Genomic DNA, 16,025 nt, shown 5'->3' on the forward strand with positions numbered 1-16,025 from the left:
TAATGCTTATTAAGCAGGCCTTAGGCACAGGATCTTTGAAGGAAAACTAGAGCCATTTTAAAGTGCTGAGCAACAAATTAATCCAGCAGTGCTGTCAGTGCCACAAAACCCAATAGCCACTTTCTGGCATATCTGGAATGGCAGGTATATTTCCCAGGCCCTTCAAAACAAGATCCAAATAATTGTGAGATAAAAGGATTTAGCAGAGACAAAGGAAGGCATAGCAAGTAAATAAATGTTATTTAAAAACACAGACATTTCTTGATCTAGGAAAATACTGAAATGGACGTTGCTATGCATGTTCTCAAAGGAGAGAAATGATTAAAGTAGATTCCCTGCCTTTAATGAAGAAAACCTTTCTCTCAATATTTAACCATCCATTACAAGGTTTAATCTACAGAGCTCATAAACATCCAAAGAACAAACTTGAGGATTGCATAATACTTAACTGTACTACTAATCCATATGAACCCTAAACTAGTTATATTCATTATGACTGCAGGATCTTGTCTTCTCCTAGTGGGTGGGAGGGAAGAAGAATTCAGGAAACCACAAACCACCAAATTCTTGTCTTGTGGAAAGGTTTATGTGCTTATGTGCGCAAGTGTGCTTATCAGTCCAGCCCAGTTCCTAACTGCAATTGTGACACAAGCAGAAGTTTTTGCTGTAACACCTACAGTGGTTTTTGTACAGTTCTGCCCGATGTCCTCTGAACCATTTGTACCATTTTTCTTATGCAAGTCACAGTACAGACATTCGTTTGCGTTGCTAGGAGCTGCAGATGGTTTTGCCTCCCTTCCTTAGAAAAGTGGTCTATAAAGCACACTTAGCTGTGCAGATGCCTCAGAACAGGCAAGCAGATTAGTTCCCCACACTTGAAGAGGAGGAGGAGGAGGAGGAGATGGGATTTATACCCCGCCCTTCACTCGGAGTCTCAGGGTGGCTTACAAACTCCTTTCCCTTCCCCTCCCCACAACAGACACCCTGTGAGGTAGGTGGGGCTGAGAGAGCTCTTTCCAGAACTGTCCTTTTTTAAAAATAACATTTTATTAATAAATGCAAAGAAAAATAGCAATTAACAAAACAGGTAAGTTGGGAGTATACAAGAAAAGAGTGCTAGAGTTGCTAAAAAGAGTATTACATTTTCAAAGTTACAGTATCAGGTTACATTTTTCAGATCAATGAGACATTCATATCTTACCGTAGGGATTTCACCCTGATCCATTAAATAATTCACAATAGGGAACCAAATCATAGCATGATCTAAAGAAGATTTGTATACATCTCTTCCATCTACATTTTCTGTTATTTTTGACATTATATAGAACTTCCAAAGTTTAGCATGCCAATGATGTTGTTGAGGACTTTTAGTGTCCTTCCAAAATAAGGCTACTGCATTTTTGGCTGCTGCCAACGAAATGGCTATTCTTTTCATAGTACTACTAGATTGTATATGCATTTGCCATCTATTTAGTAGTATATGTTCCACTGTGCCTTGCAATTCATAACCAGTTCCAAAACAGCTCTAGTTTCGGGCATTCAAGCCAACAATGAACATAATTTCCCACACCTCTGCATTTCTTCCAACATGCAGGAGAAACAGCAGATGTTATATGCGATAATTTTTGAGGTGTTAAATACCAAAAAGTAAGTATTTTGAAAGTTTGTAATTTTATTTCTATAATATTCATATTAAATGGAAATGTCCTCCATATGTATTGCCAGTCATCATCAGATAACATAGAATTACAGATAGAATGCCACCTTTTCTGATATGTCAGTAAGTTGTGAGACTCTATTTCCATCAATACTAAATATATTTTAGCCATAAGTTGTCTTCTAGAGGTATTCATCCATTTGTATATTTTTTCAAAATTTGATAAAGGACGCTTAATAATATTATTTAAATTTATTTGAGAACAAAAGTGGGATATTTGTAGAAATTGCATCCAAGTGATAGTAGAACCCAGTTTTGTTTCTAATTGAGTTTTATTCATTAAAATATTGTTTTCTACAATATCTACAATTTTTGTAATGATTGCTTTTTTCCATGTTTCCTGGTGTATTGGGAAATTTGGGGGTAACAAACTTTTTTGATTAAAGAGATGTTGGAATTTTGAAAGTCCAGAGATCAATTGTTTTCCTTTATTTTCCCAGGTGGCTAAGAAGGTTTGCAGGATCAGACTATCAGTTATTTTTTGGAACGTTCTGAAGGTGCAGCAGCTGCAAGTAGAGGAGTGGGGAATCAAACCTGGTTCTCCCAGATTAGAGTCCGCACACTTAATTACTACACCAAACTGGCTCTTGAGCAAGGGAGCAAGTGATCAAAGGACTAGGTTCTCAACAGACTCCAAAATTATAGAGTCTATTTAGAACCTAGGGTGGGATGGGACACAATCCCAACCCAATTTGTCAAGAGTTTAGAGACTAGCCCCTTCACCTTTCCAGCACTTACCCTTGAGGGCTGGCATTGATTGGAATGTATGATGGAGGGGGGGAAAGATGTGCAGTATGCTTTAAGAAAAAGCAGCAGCATAGCAAGGGAATCTCCCATACAAACCTGTATTCTGTCTGTGTAGTTATCAAGAAGGAGGACACCAGAACTTGTCACTTTCTTTGTCTCCACCATGGTCTTTAAGTCTGCCAGAAGGGACATGTGTTTGGACATATCTGTTGCCAAGACCTTCACAGATGGAGAAAGAATTCTTGGTAAATATGACAAAAGTAGAAATGTGAGTTTCTGAATCAGTATAGCAGCAGTATAGCAGCAGAAGCAGCAGTAACAAAGTTAGGAGATACTACATCCTTACCATGTCTATCACCATTTTCCTGAGAGTTTGACGCTGTTTCTTGGTCAGATTCTGGAAGATGTCACAGTGCTCTTCCTGTAGCAGCTTGAAACCCACAGCAAGGTGGTGATTTTCCAAGACAGACTCATCATTGTACATAAGAGCAAGTTCAGAATCTGGTAAAAAGGGTCAAAGACTTCATAAATTTAAAAAGGGACATAAAGCAAGAACTAGCATGGTAGCACTTTTACCTCTCTGGGCACTCTTTTGACTAACATTTTGGGTACTATACATAAAAAGACTGTCTAAAAGGACAGTCAAAGCAAGATATTTCAGAATGCAAGGTATTAACATGAGCATTTTGCATACCCATCTCAATTCTCTCTGGGTTCATCTTATTTATGGAATCTGAAGGATCAGACTCAGTCCATGTAGTCCAGCATCCTGCTTACTAGCCAGATGGTTTCAGAAAGCCCACAAACAGGACATGAATGAATAGCCCCCCCTGATGTTTGCAACCCAGTAACCAGTGTCCAGAAGCCTGTGAACCTGAAGAGTTCAATTTATTTACCCCCTAGGTTCCTACAAGCCATGTGAAGCCTTATCTACCATCTGATCACTGAATGCGCTGATTTAGCATGCCTGGCATCCTCAAGCTACTCCTTTTAAATGAACTTTATAGTGCACAGTCAAATATTAAGCTGGGAAATCAGTGTAATACAGCCCCACATGAACAGAATGACCTGATAGTCTGTGATTTTTTAAATAAATATAATTACCAAATGGGCTTCATGGAAGAAATGCAAGAGCTATTCTACTTATTATCATTATGTTTTAATCTATCTCCTTCACCAAAGGGCTCAGAAGGGCATATACTGTCTTCCATCCCCCGTGTTCTCTTCACAACAACCCTGTGGGGGAGGTTAGTGTGAGAGAAAGGGACTGTCTAAAGGTCACCAATAAGTTTCACATTTCCCCAGTCCTTAACTAATCACTAAACTACATTGGCTCTTGAACTGATGAAAATGGTGAGTGTATATTTGTGCCATAGCTTTCCTCCCAAGGAGCAGGCATCTTTTAATTTCATGACTGCAGTCAGTCCAAGGGACTCTTAAGAGTCTTCTCCAGCACCATAATTCAAAAGCATCTATTCTTCGGTGCTTGGCTTTCCTTATGGTCCAACTCTTGCAGCCATAATATTACAACTGGGATTACCATTGCTTTGACCATACAGACTTTTGTTGGCAGGGTGATGTCTCTACTTTTTATTATGCTGTCTAGGTTTGCCTGAACAACAAAAAATATATGTGCCTGGTGTTGTTAAGCACATAACTCACTTGTATTAATAAGGAACTGGTTGGAGACACCAGGATGATCCACATCATGAATTGCTGCTGCAAAAATTGCTGCAAGAATTTCCAGGTCTGTGAAAACAGCCTAGAAGAAAAATTAGCACATAAATAAGCCACTGTTATAAATCTACTATCTGCTATGTCAGCTGTACAACCCAAATTATTTGTGTATCTTAAAACAAGCCTTCACTAAACAAAACCCTTCGAGATACAACAACATCCGTCAAATGGTCCATGGGTTTCAAAGTGAACACTGTGACCTTTCCTGGATTGCCTGCTAGTCTTCCTCTACCCTGATACACTGTTTTGTGCTGCACTATCTCCAGTTCTCATTACAGAAAAGTAAAATAACTACATTAAAATAAAACTCACATTCAAATTTCAGTATTTTCATCCCCTCACTCAAATAATAAAACACTTGATACCAGAGTTCCACCTCAGAAATCAAGGCCTAAAAGCTGACAATATAGCCAAAATAAAACTGACTCTAGCAAATGCTTAACAGGCTAAATAGCTAATAAGCTTTAATTACAGTTCTTGTCTTTGTACTGAAGACAAAATAGTGAGAAATAAGAACTGAAAGTATAGGAATCTACCATGACCCCCACTTGCCAAGAAACAGGATATGTAGAAGAGGAGGGCAGAATGCCATAATAGACTAGGATTTTTCAGCAAGACAAATTCCTTATTCCAACATGAAGACTTCTATCTCTGTAAAAACAAACAAACACTCTACTTACATCTAAAGCTGGGGTGGACAGAAGAACATGTGTTGACTGGGCTACATCAGCTGCATGGAGACTGTTGTGGTAGGCTACATCAGAATGGTAGTGGTCTTCCAAAGTCATCATATAAGCTATAAAGGTGTCTGATGAGATTTTGAATGTCTTCAGTAGATCTCTCTCCTGTTTAAGACAATTTAAATGGTATAAGGCAACATGGGTATGGCAGGTATAAGTTTTAAGAAGTAATCACCAAACAACTCCAACAACGGTTCATGAAATTACCAACCTGAAAAATGGCATACATAATGCAGGTGAGAGGTCTATTGTGTGAATATCTTGCAACATTAAATATATTCAGACCCCATTTATTCAGATCATCCAGCTCCTATAAGAAAAACAGCAATAAAAAGTTAATGTGTACCTAGTGTCACCAAATTTTAGATGAGTCCGTATGCACTCCATTACTGTTGTTATAAGCTCAATCAATTCTTTTTTACCAGTTCCTTAAAGCTTGATGATGAATGCTAACTACACGGTTATCAAGAGAACACAGCATGCAAAAGGACCCAGAGGGAATTTATATCAAATAATTAATAAGTGGAGAGCGCATTAAAGGAGTAAGATAATTATTTTGAGCACAGTATGTCTGCTTGCAGATTGAAGGGAAGGGAATAAGAAATGGGAAAGAGCCAATGGTGCCATTATGTAAGCCAAAATACAGGCAGTCTTTTAATGTTACTATGTAAATATTTAAAACTGGCTTTGTTTTAAGTTAGTACAAATGGTGCTACCAATACTGGATATATCCAGATAAGATTATAGCCAGTTTAATAGTCTTTACTTCTTGTTAGAGAACTCTGGGAACTGAGCCAACTCTGGGGACAAGGGGTTTAACATGCAACCATCAGCATCTCAGCAAACTATAATACCCAGAATTCTCCAAGGGAAGCCATGACAGTTTAAGTTATGTAAAAGGGATACAAGGGTATAGCGCAGATGGGTCCCTGCAGTAGCACTGGGATGATAATGCAATATTTATACATAATGACAGCACTCTTTATCTCTGAGCATGGCCAGCCTCAGACAGCACATCTTTCTAAACAGTTCTCTATTATCAGTCTTTTGATCACTCCAGAATTAGATGTATTCTTCCTAAGAGAATACATACCCAAGGCATACCCAAAGTATTTAATTAAAGAAGGGTTTTTTGGGGGGTTTTGTTTTTGCATTCCATTGTTCCATGGCAGGGCATTCCAAAGGCCAACTGTGGGCCTGGGAAGACAAGCAGAGGAGAAATCAGCCTCTCTTAACTATTTATTACTTCTTACTGTTTTGGCAACCAGAGTCATAAACAACAAACCTCTCTTAACTATGGCCCGATTTGCATTTGCTATGTAAAGTTGTTTTGTGCTGCTGTAGTGCTGGCTTCCCATTTGGCTCAGTATAAAGCTCTCCTGTCTGCATCAGGATGCAAGCTGTTTAGGAAGAGTGGGAGCGGGGGGGGGAGCAGCCTCCCAGGGGCACTGGCAGGGTGCTGCGCTGCATTGTGGGGAGGGAACAGCACCTGTGACCCCCACACACAGAGAGAAAGTAAAAGTGGGTGGCCTGGCAGAGGGGGGGCAGGAAAGATGGAACAAGCTGGGTAAAACCCCCAAAAACCCAGCAGTTGCCAGGCAGGGCATTTTGGAGACTGCCCCAGGAAATAACAAATGGTTCAGGGATGGGCATGCTTCCAAACCCCTCCCCCCCAGTATGATTGCAGAAAAATGTCCCCTGGCTGCTTTTAAATGCAGACAACTGGATTTTCAGCTAACTTGTTTCCTTTGTGACAATTTGGGTATCTCCTTAGAAAAGATGGGGGGGGGATTCAACACCAGTTGTCTGCTTTTTCCTCATAGCAGCTCGATGGTGGGGAGGAGCAGTTGTACCACCTTAAAACCACATTCAGATAAGGCGGTGAGATGCCTAGTGACATTAGAGTCACTACTAAAGGGCTATAAAATGATGCAGACAGCTGATGCTGAGATGAAACAATAGCAGAGTGGATGCGGCTTCAAATGTAGACAGAAATTTGTGAGATGATGTGAGATCATTTGCACAATGGTGGGAAATACCAATGCAGTTTGGACCTATGAATTCTTTTTTACTCCAGTGTCTAGTAAAATCCATATCTACACACTCTCCAGGTGAAATTGGCACCAATTATTTCGAACTGACTAATCCATGAGAGGACCTGCGGTGGCTCAAGTGGTTAAGTCGCTGAACTGCAGGCTGTGGAAGGTCGGTAGTTCAGTAGTTCGAGACCCGAGTGTGCCGCATGATGGAGTGAGCTCCCGTCTCTAGTTCCAGCTTCTGCCATTCTAGCAGTTCAAAAGCAAGAAATTGCAAGTAGATAAATAGGTACCACTTCAGTGGGAAGGTAACAGCGTTCCGTGTGCCTTGGTGTTTAGTCATGCCGGCCACATGACCACGGAAATGTCTTCGGACAGCGCTGGCTCTTTGGCTTTGAAACGGAGATGAGCACTGCAACCCTAGAGTCGGATTCGACTGGCTGTTGAGCAAGGGAACCTTTACCTTTTTAATCCATGAGAGGCTGGATAAAGTGGCAACCTCAAGTTTGAAACATAAGAGACAAAAAGGGGCTTTAGTTAACTCTGTGCTAAAGCAGGTGTGCAAAACTATGAGGAATTTCACATTGCCCTTTTTATGCCGGTTTGAAGCCGTTTTTAATCTGTTGTGGAGTAAACTGGTATAGGCTGCCATTTCATACATGGCTTTCCCCTACTGGTAAACAGCTGAATCTGAAGCGGTTTGCCATTTCAGACTGCACTGCTTTTTCCTGCCGTTTTTCGCCTGTGCGGGCAATCTCCGGGTTTTTTTTTAAACGTTCACTTTAGAGCGCTATAGCGCTATAACACAACACTCCAGGCATTCCAATGGGGTTGCTATAATGCTGTTTTGCTGTTGTGTTATAGTGCTATAGAGCTCTAAAGCGAACGTTTAAAAAAAGCCAGAGATCGCCCTCGCGGGCAAAAAACGGCGGGAAAAAGCATTTCAGATTTGGGAGAAGAAACTGAAGACTACTTGGAAGTGGTTTACAGGTAAAACAGTTCAGCCCCATTTCCTGAATGGGACAGAAGCGTTTGTGTGTGAAAGTATAGATATATTCCAGTAGGGAACCGGTTCTAAAACGGTTCTGTCTGAAATGTCAGACCAGAAACCGTTTGGGAACCGTTCCTGAACCGGAATATATCGCCTGTCCACTTCCATAAAAAGACTGATATAACTGAAGTGAGAACTCAGGAGTAGGGTCTCAAACATACCTTAGCTAGATGGTCTTCTTTTTCTGTTTTCACACCAAATCGCGAAATACTTGTGTTATTCAAGCTTGAGCTATGCATTAGCTTTTTCACTCCACTGATTTGTGTCATGAGCTGCTGTTTTTTCTTTTTCTCTCTGTCCTTCTGGGTGGGAGAAGGAATCTCCACATCATTCTGCTTGTCTGTGTAAAAAAAAAGAGAGAGAGGATATGCAGTTTTCAAACATTTTGAATGAGCACCCTCTTTGTTTAGTGTTACATATTCTAAAAATATTTATTCTTAAAATTTTCTACTACAGCTTGCTTATTCAAAATATTTTAGCAATAAGTATAGATCAGAACAACTTTGCTTAAGATTGCACTGTAGATTTCTGAATTAATATGTAGACACTGTGTAATCAATACATTTAATTCTCAACATAGATCTGTGGATACGTAAACCCAGAGTTTCTAGTCATGAACAGACAAGACAGATCTTTCTACAAACTTGATCATGGCCCAGTTTGCAGACAAATCTGAACTTTGAACAAGTAACTTGTGTGACTCACCCAGGACTTGCTAGTTGTTCAACAGCAGTCCCCACAAAAGCCAGTGTGGTATAGTGGTTACAGTTTGATACCAGGATCTAGGACAGCCAGGTTCAATTCACCACTCTGCTGTGGAAGCTCACTGGGTGACCTTGGGACAGTTCCACAGTCTCAGCTTAACTTACCTCATAGGGTAGTTGTGAGCATAAAACAGAGGAGAGGAGAATGATGTGAGCTGCTTTGGGTCCCCATTGTAAAGAACAAAGGGTATAAATGAAGTAAATAAATAATAAATATAGCTGAAGATGGGGATCAGATATATGGTAGGTATAGGTTGGTGGGTGGATGGGAAGGAAAGAAGGAAGCAGAGAAAAGGAACAACTAGAGGGTTGCCAGCAAGAGGGAAATAGGCATACAGGGAAAATGAGGTGCTTTGCAGGTTCTCCACCAAGCACTCGAATCCTGGTCAGCTGGCACCACATAATTTGACCATTATTTTCCCAGGGAGAGGCTTCCAGAGGGGTGGGGGGACGCTGATGACAGGGGTGCAGATGAAGGTAGGTTGGTGGGTGGGTGGGTGGGTGGGTGGGAAGGAGCAAAGGAAGTAGGAAAAGGGATACAGGCTATGGGGCCTTACTACTACTACTGTCCCAATAATTGTGATAAATTGAGTTGTGTAATATATTGACGAAAAATGACTAAACTGAGACTCAGATGTTGGTCATACTTGTCTATGAGAAGACAAGAATCACTAGGAAAGATAGTAATGCTAGGAAAGGTTGAAGTCTGCAGGAAAAGAGGAAGGCCCAACATGAGATGTATTGACTCAATAAAGGAAGCCACATCCTTCAGTTTGCAAGACCTAAGCAAGGCTGTTAATCATGGAATGTTTTAGGGTTGCTATGAGTCAGAAGTGACCTTATGGCACATAATATACCACCCATAATGTATTGGGTTATATAACGGATGAAATCAATGATTATGAAAGTCTGGCATAAATAAGTTTAGGACTGGAATTAACATCACTGTGGAGTTTTAAGGGTATTGATTCTACCACTGATCCATAATATCTTTTTGAGATTGCATCTGCATCAGTGTAATGGTGCCCATACTTGTTTTCATATAGTAGTCATTTTGTTACTGTCTATGCATCCATAGAAAAATCTACTAAAATTCTGAGTTAGAAAGCTGCTGGATGTTCGGAGTGGGACTACTCCCCACAGAACCTCCTCTAAATCTACAGTACAGCTTCTGTGATTCCTAATGCTACCCAGAAATAACAAGGGTAGCTCTAGGAATTGCCCGAAACTCTAAGGTTTTACCCCATAGTCCTCCTGCCCCCAGCCCTCCTGCTGGTTTCCAGGTTTGATCTAGCAACTCTACTTTGAAAGCATGCATAGTTGTTGAGCAATGGCTTTCAGGATACATTTCCCCTCTTCTGCTAGTACCATCTTATACTTTTAGTTTTTATTAATTAGATTGTCTCCTGCTCAAAAGTGACCTTAGTAAAAAAAAAAAACACCTCCCAGTTTTACATGTTGCCCCAGGCTTTGTCTATCCCATTTAGGCAGCAGGGAGTAACCCTGGCATGGGATCTAATCAGGGGTCATTTCGTAGAAAAAGAGCTAGGGGAACTCATTAGCATAACTCATTAGCATATGCCACACCCCCTGACATCACCGGAAGTGTGCCATAAGGCCACACTCCCTGACATCACTGGAAACGTGTCATAAGGCCACACACCCCGCCCCCAATGGTCCCCGCCGCCGGCCTTGCAGCTCCACTGCCGAGCCCCATGAGGGGCCCGGCGGTGGACCTGCAAGGCTGGCGGGAGTGCAAGGACCTCTGGATCTAATCAATACTATTGTTCTGTTCGCTCTGTGCCAGTGTGCACCAGGCTTTCTTAATTTCCTTTTTCAACCATAGCTTCTACTATATTGTTGATGGTTTCATAAGTTCCCTTGTGAATTGAACATGGGTTGTGGCATAATGGACTTGAGTTGGAAGATGTATGAAGCCTTGCTGAGCAACCAGAAGCACCATGTAGATGCCTTGGATCCTGGCCATGGCTGTTAAAATCCTACTCCCACAGAAAGAGTGGTACAGCATATCTTACCTAGGAAAGTGTTTGAAATATATTCGGACACCTGGTTCCCTGATCGGCTCATTTCGGATAGGTGTGTCAGCTCCCGGTTCAACATTCTCTTGAACTGGTGTTTAAAAAAAATAAATAATAGCTTGTTAGTTCCTCTGGATGATGACTTCAAGATAAGTTAAACTTGGAATTAAATACTAGAATGCACAAAATATCTTTAGAAATAAACTATTAATAAAGAAATGTTTTCTATACTTTGAGTTGCACACAAAAGTTCTGTTTCACAAATAGTGGAATACAATGAAGAATGGTGCAAGGAACCATTCCAGGAAAATACCTGGAGACTTTGGGGGTGGATCCAGGAGAGGGCAGGGGCTGGGGAGGGGTCTCAGTATGGTACAATGCCATAGAGTCCACCCTTCAAAGCAGCCATTTTCTCCAGGGGAGCTGATCTCTGTCAGCTGGAGATCAGTTGCAAAAGCCAGAGATCTCCAGGCCCCACTTGGAGGCTGGTAACCCTGAACCATTCCTTCCATTAATGAAGAATGGTACAAGGAACCTTGCTCTAGCAGTAGGTCCTACTGAGGGAACACACCCTTTCCGCCACAGCAAGGCTCCTTGCCCCAACAGAATAGACCCGGCAGCAGACAACGGCTTCCTTAATTAAAAAGAACTTTAGATCTAACTCCTTATGTTTGAACAAGATTATAATGCTATCAGGTCATTTTCTTTTTAAAACCTAATTGTTAAATAATAAAATAATATTTTTCTTTTTAAAAAACAAATATATTTTACAGCAATTTTTTATTTTGGACCTTAAAAGTCTCTCTTCAGTTTTTATTACATAATATCAAACAGGTATTGTCCTCCTTTACAATTACAATAACATTTTACAGAAATAGCTAACAGAAGAAAAAATATACCATCAGCTTAACATCTGGATAAATTATTATGCTGGTATATAACTTGAATATATTTAATGTTAATGCCGATAAAGTGATGCTCCTAGTTTTCATACCATTCGGTTTTTATCCTAATGTTAAGATGCTCTTTAAATTACAGCTCTATGTATCCATACAAAATGCATCCAACTCTATAGGAACACAAATATCAGTCAGATACATACTTTTATCCTAAACACACAGCACACAGTTGGCATTTATTATCTGCTTTTAGTGATTTAAACCCACCTTGATGTAACCCCAAGATACAGATAATAAGTAATTTGCCTCAGGCATTTTTGGAAGACAGCACACCGCAAGCAACAAATCCCTTATGAAGAATCAGCAGATCAGAGGGAGGAATTCCTCAAGAACGAGGATGCCCCAATTTCCCAGTCAATGAAAAGATTAATATTTGTAAAAAAACAAAAACAAAAAACCAGCAGTTCCAGTAATCACAGCTATTTGCCAAGCCAAAACAACGCTGAGGTTTGTATTTCAGTTTTGCAAAAAGGCTGTATTGTTGGAGTTTTTGTTGGCAGAAGACAAAAATCACATGAAGGAGCTAGTCCAAATATTTCCAGCAAGCTGCCTTGAAGCATTTATGAATTATGAATTGTCCTGGCTGCTTAGTTGGCTGATGGGATCTCTCATTCCAGATTAGTATTCCTTAGCTGAAGTGAGCGAGGAAGAAATGACGACGGCTTTTGTAGGTATTGCCGGCTTACAGCCATCTTTTCAAAAGGAAGATTAAAATGGAGGAAGCCCCATGCATATTTAAATATGTCAAAATGAGGCAAGCCCCTCACAGTCACTGCACTGCCATCCTAGAACATTCCCCTTTCACTCGTCAAGGTTTTTAAAGCAATTTTTTTGCATGCAGATTTTCCATTAAATTGGTTTTGTACTTCTTTGCATGTTAAAATATAGACAGAAAATACATTTTAGCATACAACACCTCAACAGAAAACAGAAAATGTTTAACTGAGCCACATTCAGTAGTTTTCATCTAGGCTGTCCTTTGTAAGCAGTGTCTGCAGAGCAGAGTGTAAAATTATTTCCACCTCCTGTCCTCTAAAACAAGTTGCTTCAGAAGCCTCATTTTATTCAGGATGTTAGAAATTCATTTGCCATTCATGCAGCAAAGGAGCTAGCTCATTCCAAACCCTGCCTACTCTTAAGTCAATACAAGAATCTAAACAAAAACTAAAAATACAATTAAAGTGAAATAAACCAAATTGCATCATCACTGACAGTCAAAACACTGCTTTGTATCCCCCCCCCCTTAAGGTGTCATCCTGTCAGGAAATTCCAAACAATAAAGGTGAGTTTACAATTATTTCTATTTCTTGATATGAAGGAACAGTGTTGTTTTGTAATATAAAACCACCCTCATCTCTATTCCCTCTTTAAGAGTTCATATACTGATAGTCCAAAGAATACGTAGGTACCATGGCAACAGTATCACATGATAATCAGCCTCTTTTACTATAAGACTTTCTTTCAGATTACTGTCATGCAGCTGTAATAGCCCCTGTTGTAGGAATTCCTACATCACTTTAAACAAATTTCAAGCTCATTTTCAACATCTAAAGGGAATTATGAACAAGACTAATAGTGTAGAATATTCAAGACAAATTGTCTGAGATGTGTATTAGCTTGAATTGCACAATCAAGTTTTTTCCAGGAAACAATTCTCACCCATTTCTGAAAAATTGATCAGCATGTTAGGTCACAAAAATATGCCATGATGATTTGTATCATGTGTTGTTTCATGGATGAATACATCTGAGTCACAAAATACGAAGTGTGACATATATTTGCATCAAGATTGTATTCTCGCAAGTTCCAACATGGTTTAGGGTTCATGATAATTAAACAATAGAGTACTACTAGAACTATTTCCTTTTCAACCACATAAACACCTATCCAATTCTGTTGCACAGTGATCTTGAACTATGATAACAGATGTCACCCCTTTTTAAACCTTCTCCTAAATGCAGTTCTTTTATCATAGAAATCAAACAGAGAGCCGTGGCTGAAGGGGTCATGGCTCAGTGGCAGAACATTTGCTTGCAATGCACATGGTGGCAGCTTCAACCCCCAGCATCTCCATTTAAAATGATAAAGTAGCATGTAATATGACAGATTGTTACCACAGAATCTGAAGAGCAGCTGGCCAGTCAGAATAGACAATACAAGACGGGGACCCGCGATACTCGCGGGGGGGGGGAGAAGAGCTCCGTCTCCTCCATCCCCCCCCGCTCGATCTCCCCGAGGAGGAGGCGGCGGCGGTGAGGCCGGTCCTCCCCCCCGCCTGGCTCCGAGGAGGAGGTGGCGGCAGAGAGGCCAGTCCTTCTCCCCCCCCCTTGCCGGGCTCGGCGGTGGCAGCGGCGGCAAGGCCGCTCCGAGGCGGCGGCGGCGGAGAGGCCGGTCCTTCCCCCCCTTTGCCGGGCTTGGTGGTGGCGGCGGCAAGGCCAGTCCTCCCCCCGCCCGGCTCCGAGGAGGCGGCTGCGACGAGGTCAGCTACAGAGCATTCTGTGCGCATGCGCACGGAATGCTCTTGCACTTTCGGGGGGATTTAAACATCCCCCCGAATTTTTTTCTACTTTTAGCATTTTTGTGCACACGTGGGGACTGGCCCACATGTGCACAAACCTCCCCCTCCCCCCCAAGTGCCCCAGGAGCGCTGATTTAGCGATCCACACTCCAGGGGCAACTTGGCTATTAGATATATAGATTGGCCTTGATAGACCAATAGTCTGATTCAGTATAAGACAGCTTCATGTGTTTAGATGCCTCAAAATGGCAACATATATGCAATCTTCATCTTTCCCCAATGTGGCCATAGAACTGGGGGTGGACTTTGAATTCTAAAAAATAGTATGCCCCCCACATTGCTATTTAACAATAAAAATTCTCAAGAGACTCATTCACTCAAGAGTTTCCCGAATCTGTCATTTACTTTGGTATCAGAGCTATTCTGCAGTGACAGAATATATCTTGTATCTCTGGCATTTGACTATCCTGTTTTCCTTACTTTCCCCCCCCCCCCACTATGAAAATGCAAGGATGTGTGGTCCCACTCTCTCTCATACAGGGTTGTCTAATAACAACAGTGTCAGTTTACAGTTCCAGAAATTAAAGACCTACTCGACCCTGGGTTGAGTGTTCTGTAGAAATTCCATTTCACTTCCAACCATTGTTGCCTTTGGTCCTTTGAAATAAGGACTATTGGCTATCCTAATATCTTCATTGGTTTTCCCCACTGTTGATCCCACAGCCTACATCTTATGCCAATAATAGCTAGGAGAGGAGTTTGATAGGTAAACAGGCTTATTCTTTGTTTTCCATTTGTCAGTGGATTATATTTGGCCATGTAATTCATCTGTTGAAATGCTTCAAGTAACATGTATACTAGAACATCTTTAGGTGAGAATTGAAATCGCCCAAATACAACTATTTTGCATCTTGGATTTGAACATGTTCTGAAACCACAATCAAAGCTGCTCCTGCCAGTTGCTCTTCAGCACTTGCGTACTGCAGCTTGGGTTTGAATATGCAATCATGTGCATATTTACTAGCAATTGTGGTTGTCATAAATTTAAAAAAATGCTTTAGGGTCTGTATTATTTGTATGTAGGTTCTGAATGTACAAAGGCATGAAGAGGAAGTACATTGCTAATGATTACCTAAAAACAAAACAAAAGTGATACATGGATTCAAATGCAATATAAACTACAATATACCTGTAAAACCTGTCTTTTCCTTTGGCAAGCCAAGAGCTAAATATCTGCATCCCATTCGCAGAAAGACTATGAACAAGATTCTTTCAACACATGCAGAACCAGACCCTGCATATTGCCTGCTGGCATTTTCAGCTTCAGAGGCAAAGGCTGGAAGAGGAGCATCACATGGCCAGAGGCAGCTTCTCTGTGCGTCACTCTCCTCCTGGCACATGATGGGTTTACTCAGGAGTATGTCATAAGATACGGGCGAAGGAAGGTGTGAATGATGCTTGGAGTTAAGGTTAGGAATCCCAGCCATTTGGACACACGGGGGAATGACTTTCAGCTCCTGATCTCACTTTGGGCTGGCATTAATGGACTGATGTGACAACAAAACCAAGGGAAACCAGTTTCAAACCAAGGAATAACAGGTCTTCGATGAAGCAATTCTGACAGCTAGAAAAAGAGAAAAATATAGGCAACCCCCTACATAATATTATCCAGATAATCTCAGAAATCTAACTTTGAAATATGAATGAAGCATCTTGT

General features: G+C 41.0%; 1 protein-coding gene across 4 annotated transcripts in view; it reads right to left on the reverse strand.

Moving 5' to 3' along the window:
- Positions 1–16,025, reverse strand: part of PDE4B (phosphodiesterase 4B) — a 405,335-nt gene that overhangs the window by 5,100 nt on the left and 384,210 nt on the right. For all 4 annotated transcript variants that reach the window (XM_015415810.1, XM_015415809.1, XM_015415811.1 and 1 more), the window contains 7 exons: positions 10,829–10,922; positions 8,190–8,368; positions 5,153–5,251; positions 4,882–5,046; positions 4,127–4,226; positions 2,811–2,965; positions 2,561–2,683 (listed from right to left, as the gene is read on the reverse strand). In XM_015415810.1, the coding sequence (XP_015271296.1) occupies positions 2,561–2,683; positions 2,811–2,965; positions 4,127–4,226; positions 4,882–5,046; positions 5,153–5,251; positions 8,190–8,368; positions 10,829–10,922 (915 nt within the window). The remainder of the gene's footprint in view (positions 1–2,560; positions 2,684–2,810; positions 2,966–4,126; positions 4,227–4,881; positions 5,047–5,152; positions 5,252–8,189; positions 8,369–10,828; positions 10,923–16,025) is intronic.

The sequence above is a fragment of the Gekko japonicus genome, unplaced genomic scaffold, assembly GCF_001447785.1.
Source record: "Gekko japonicus isolate JY-2015 unplaced genomic scaffold, Gekko_japonicus_V1.1 scaffold20, whole genome shotgun sequence".
Taxonomy (NCBI): Eukaryota; Metazoa; Chordata; class Lepidosauria; order Squamata; family Gekkonidae; genus Gekko; species Gekko japonicus.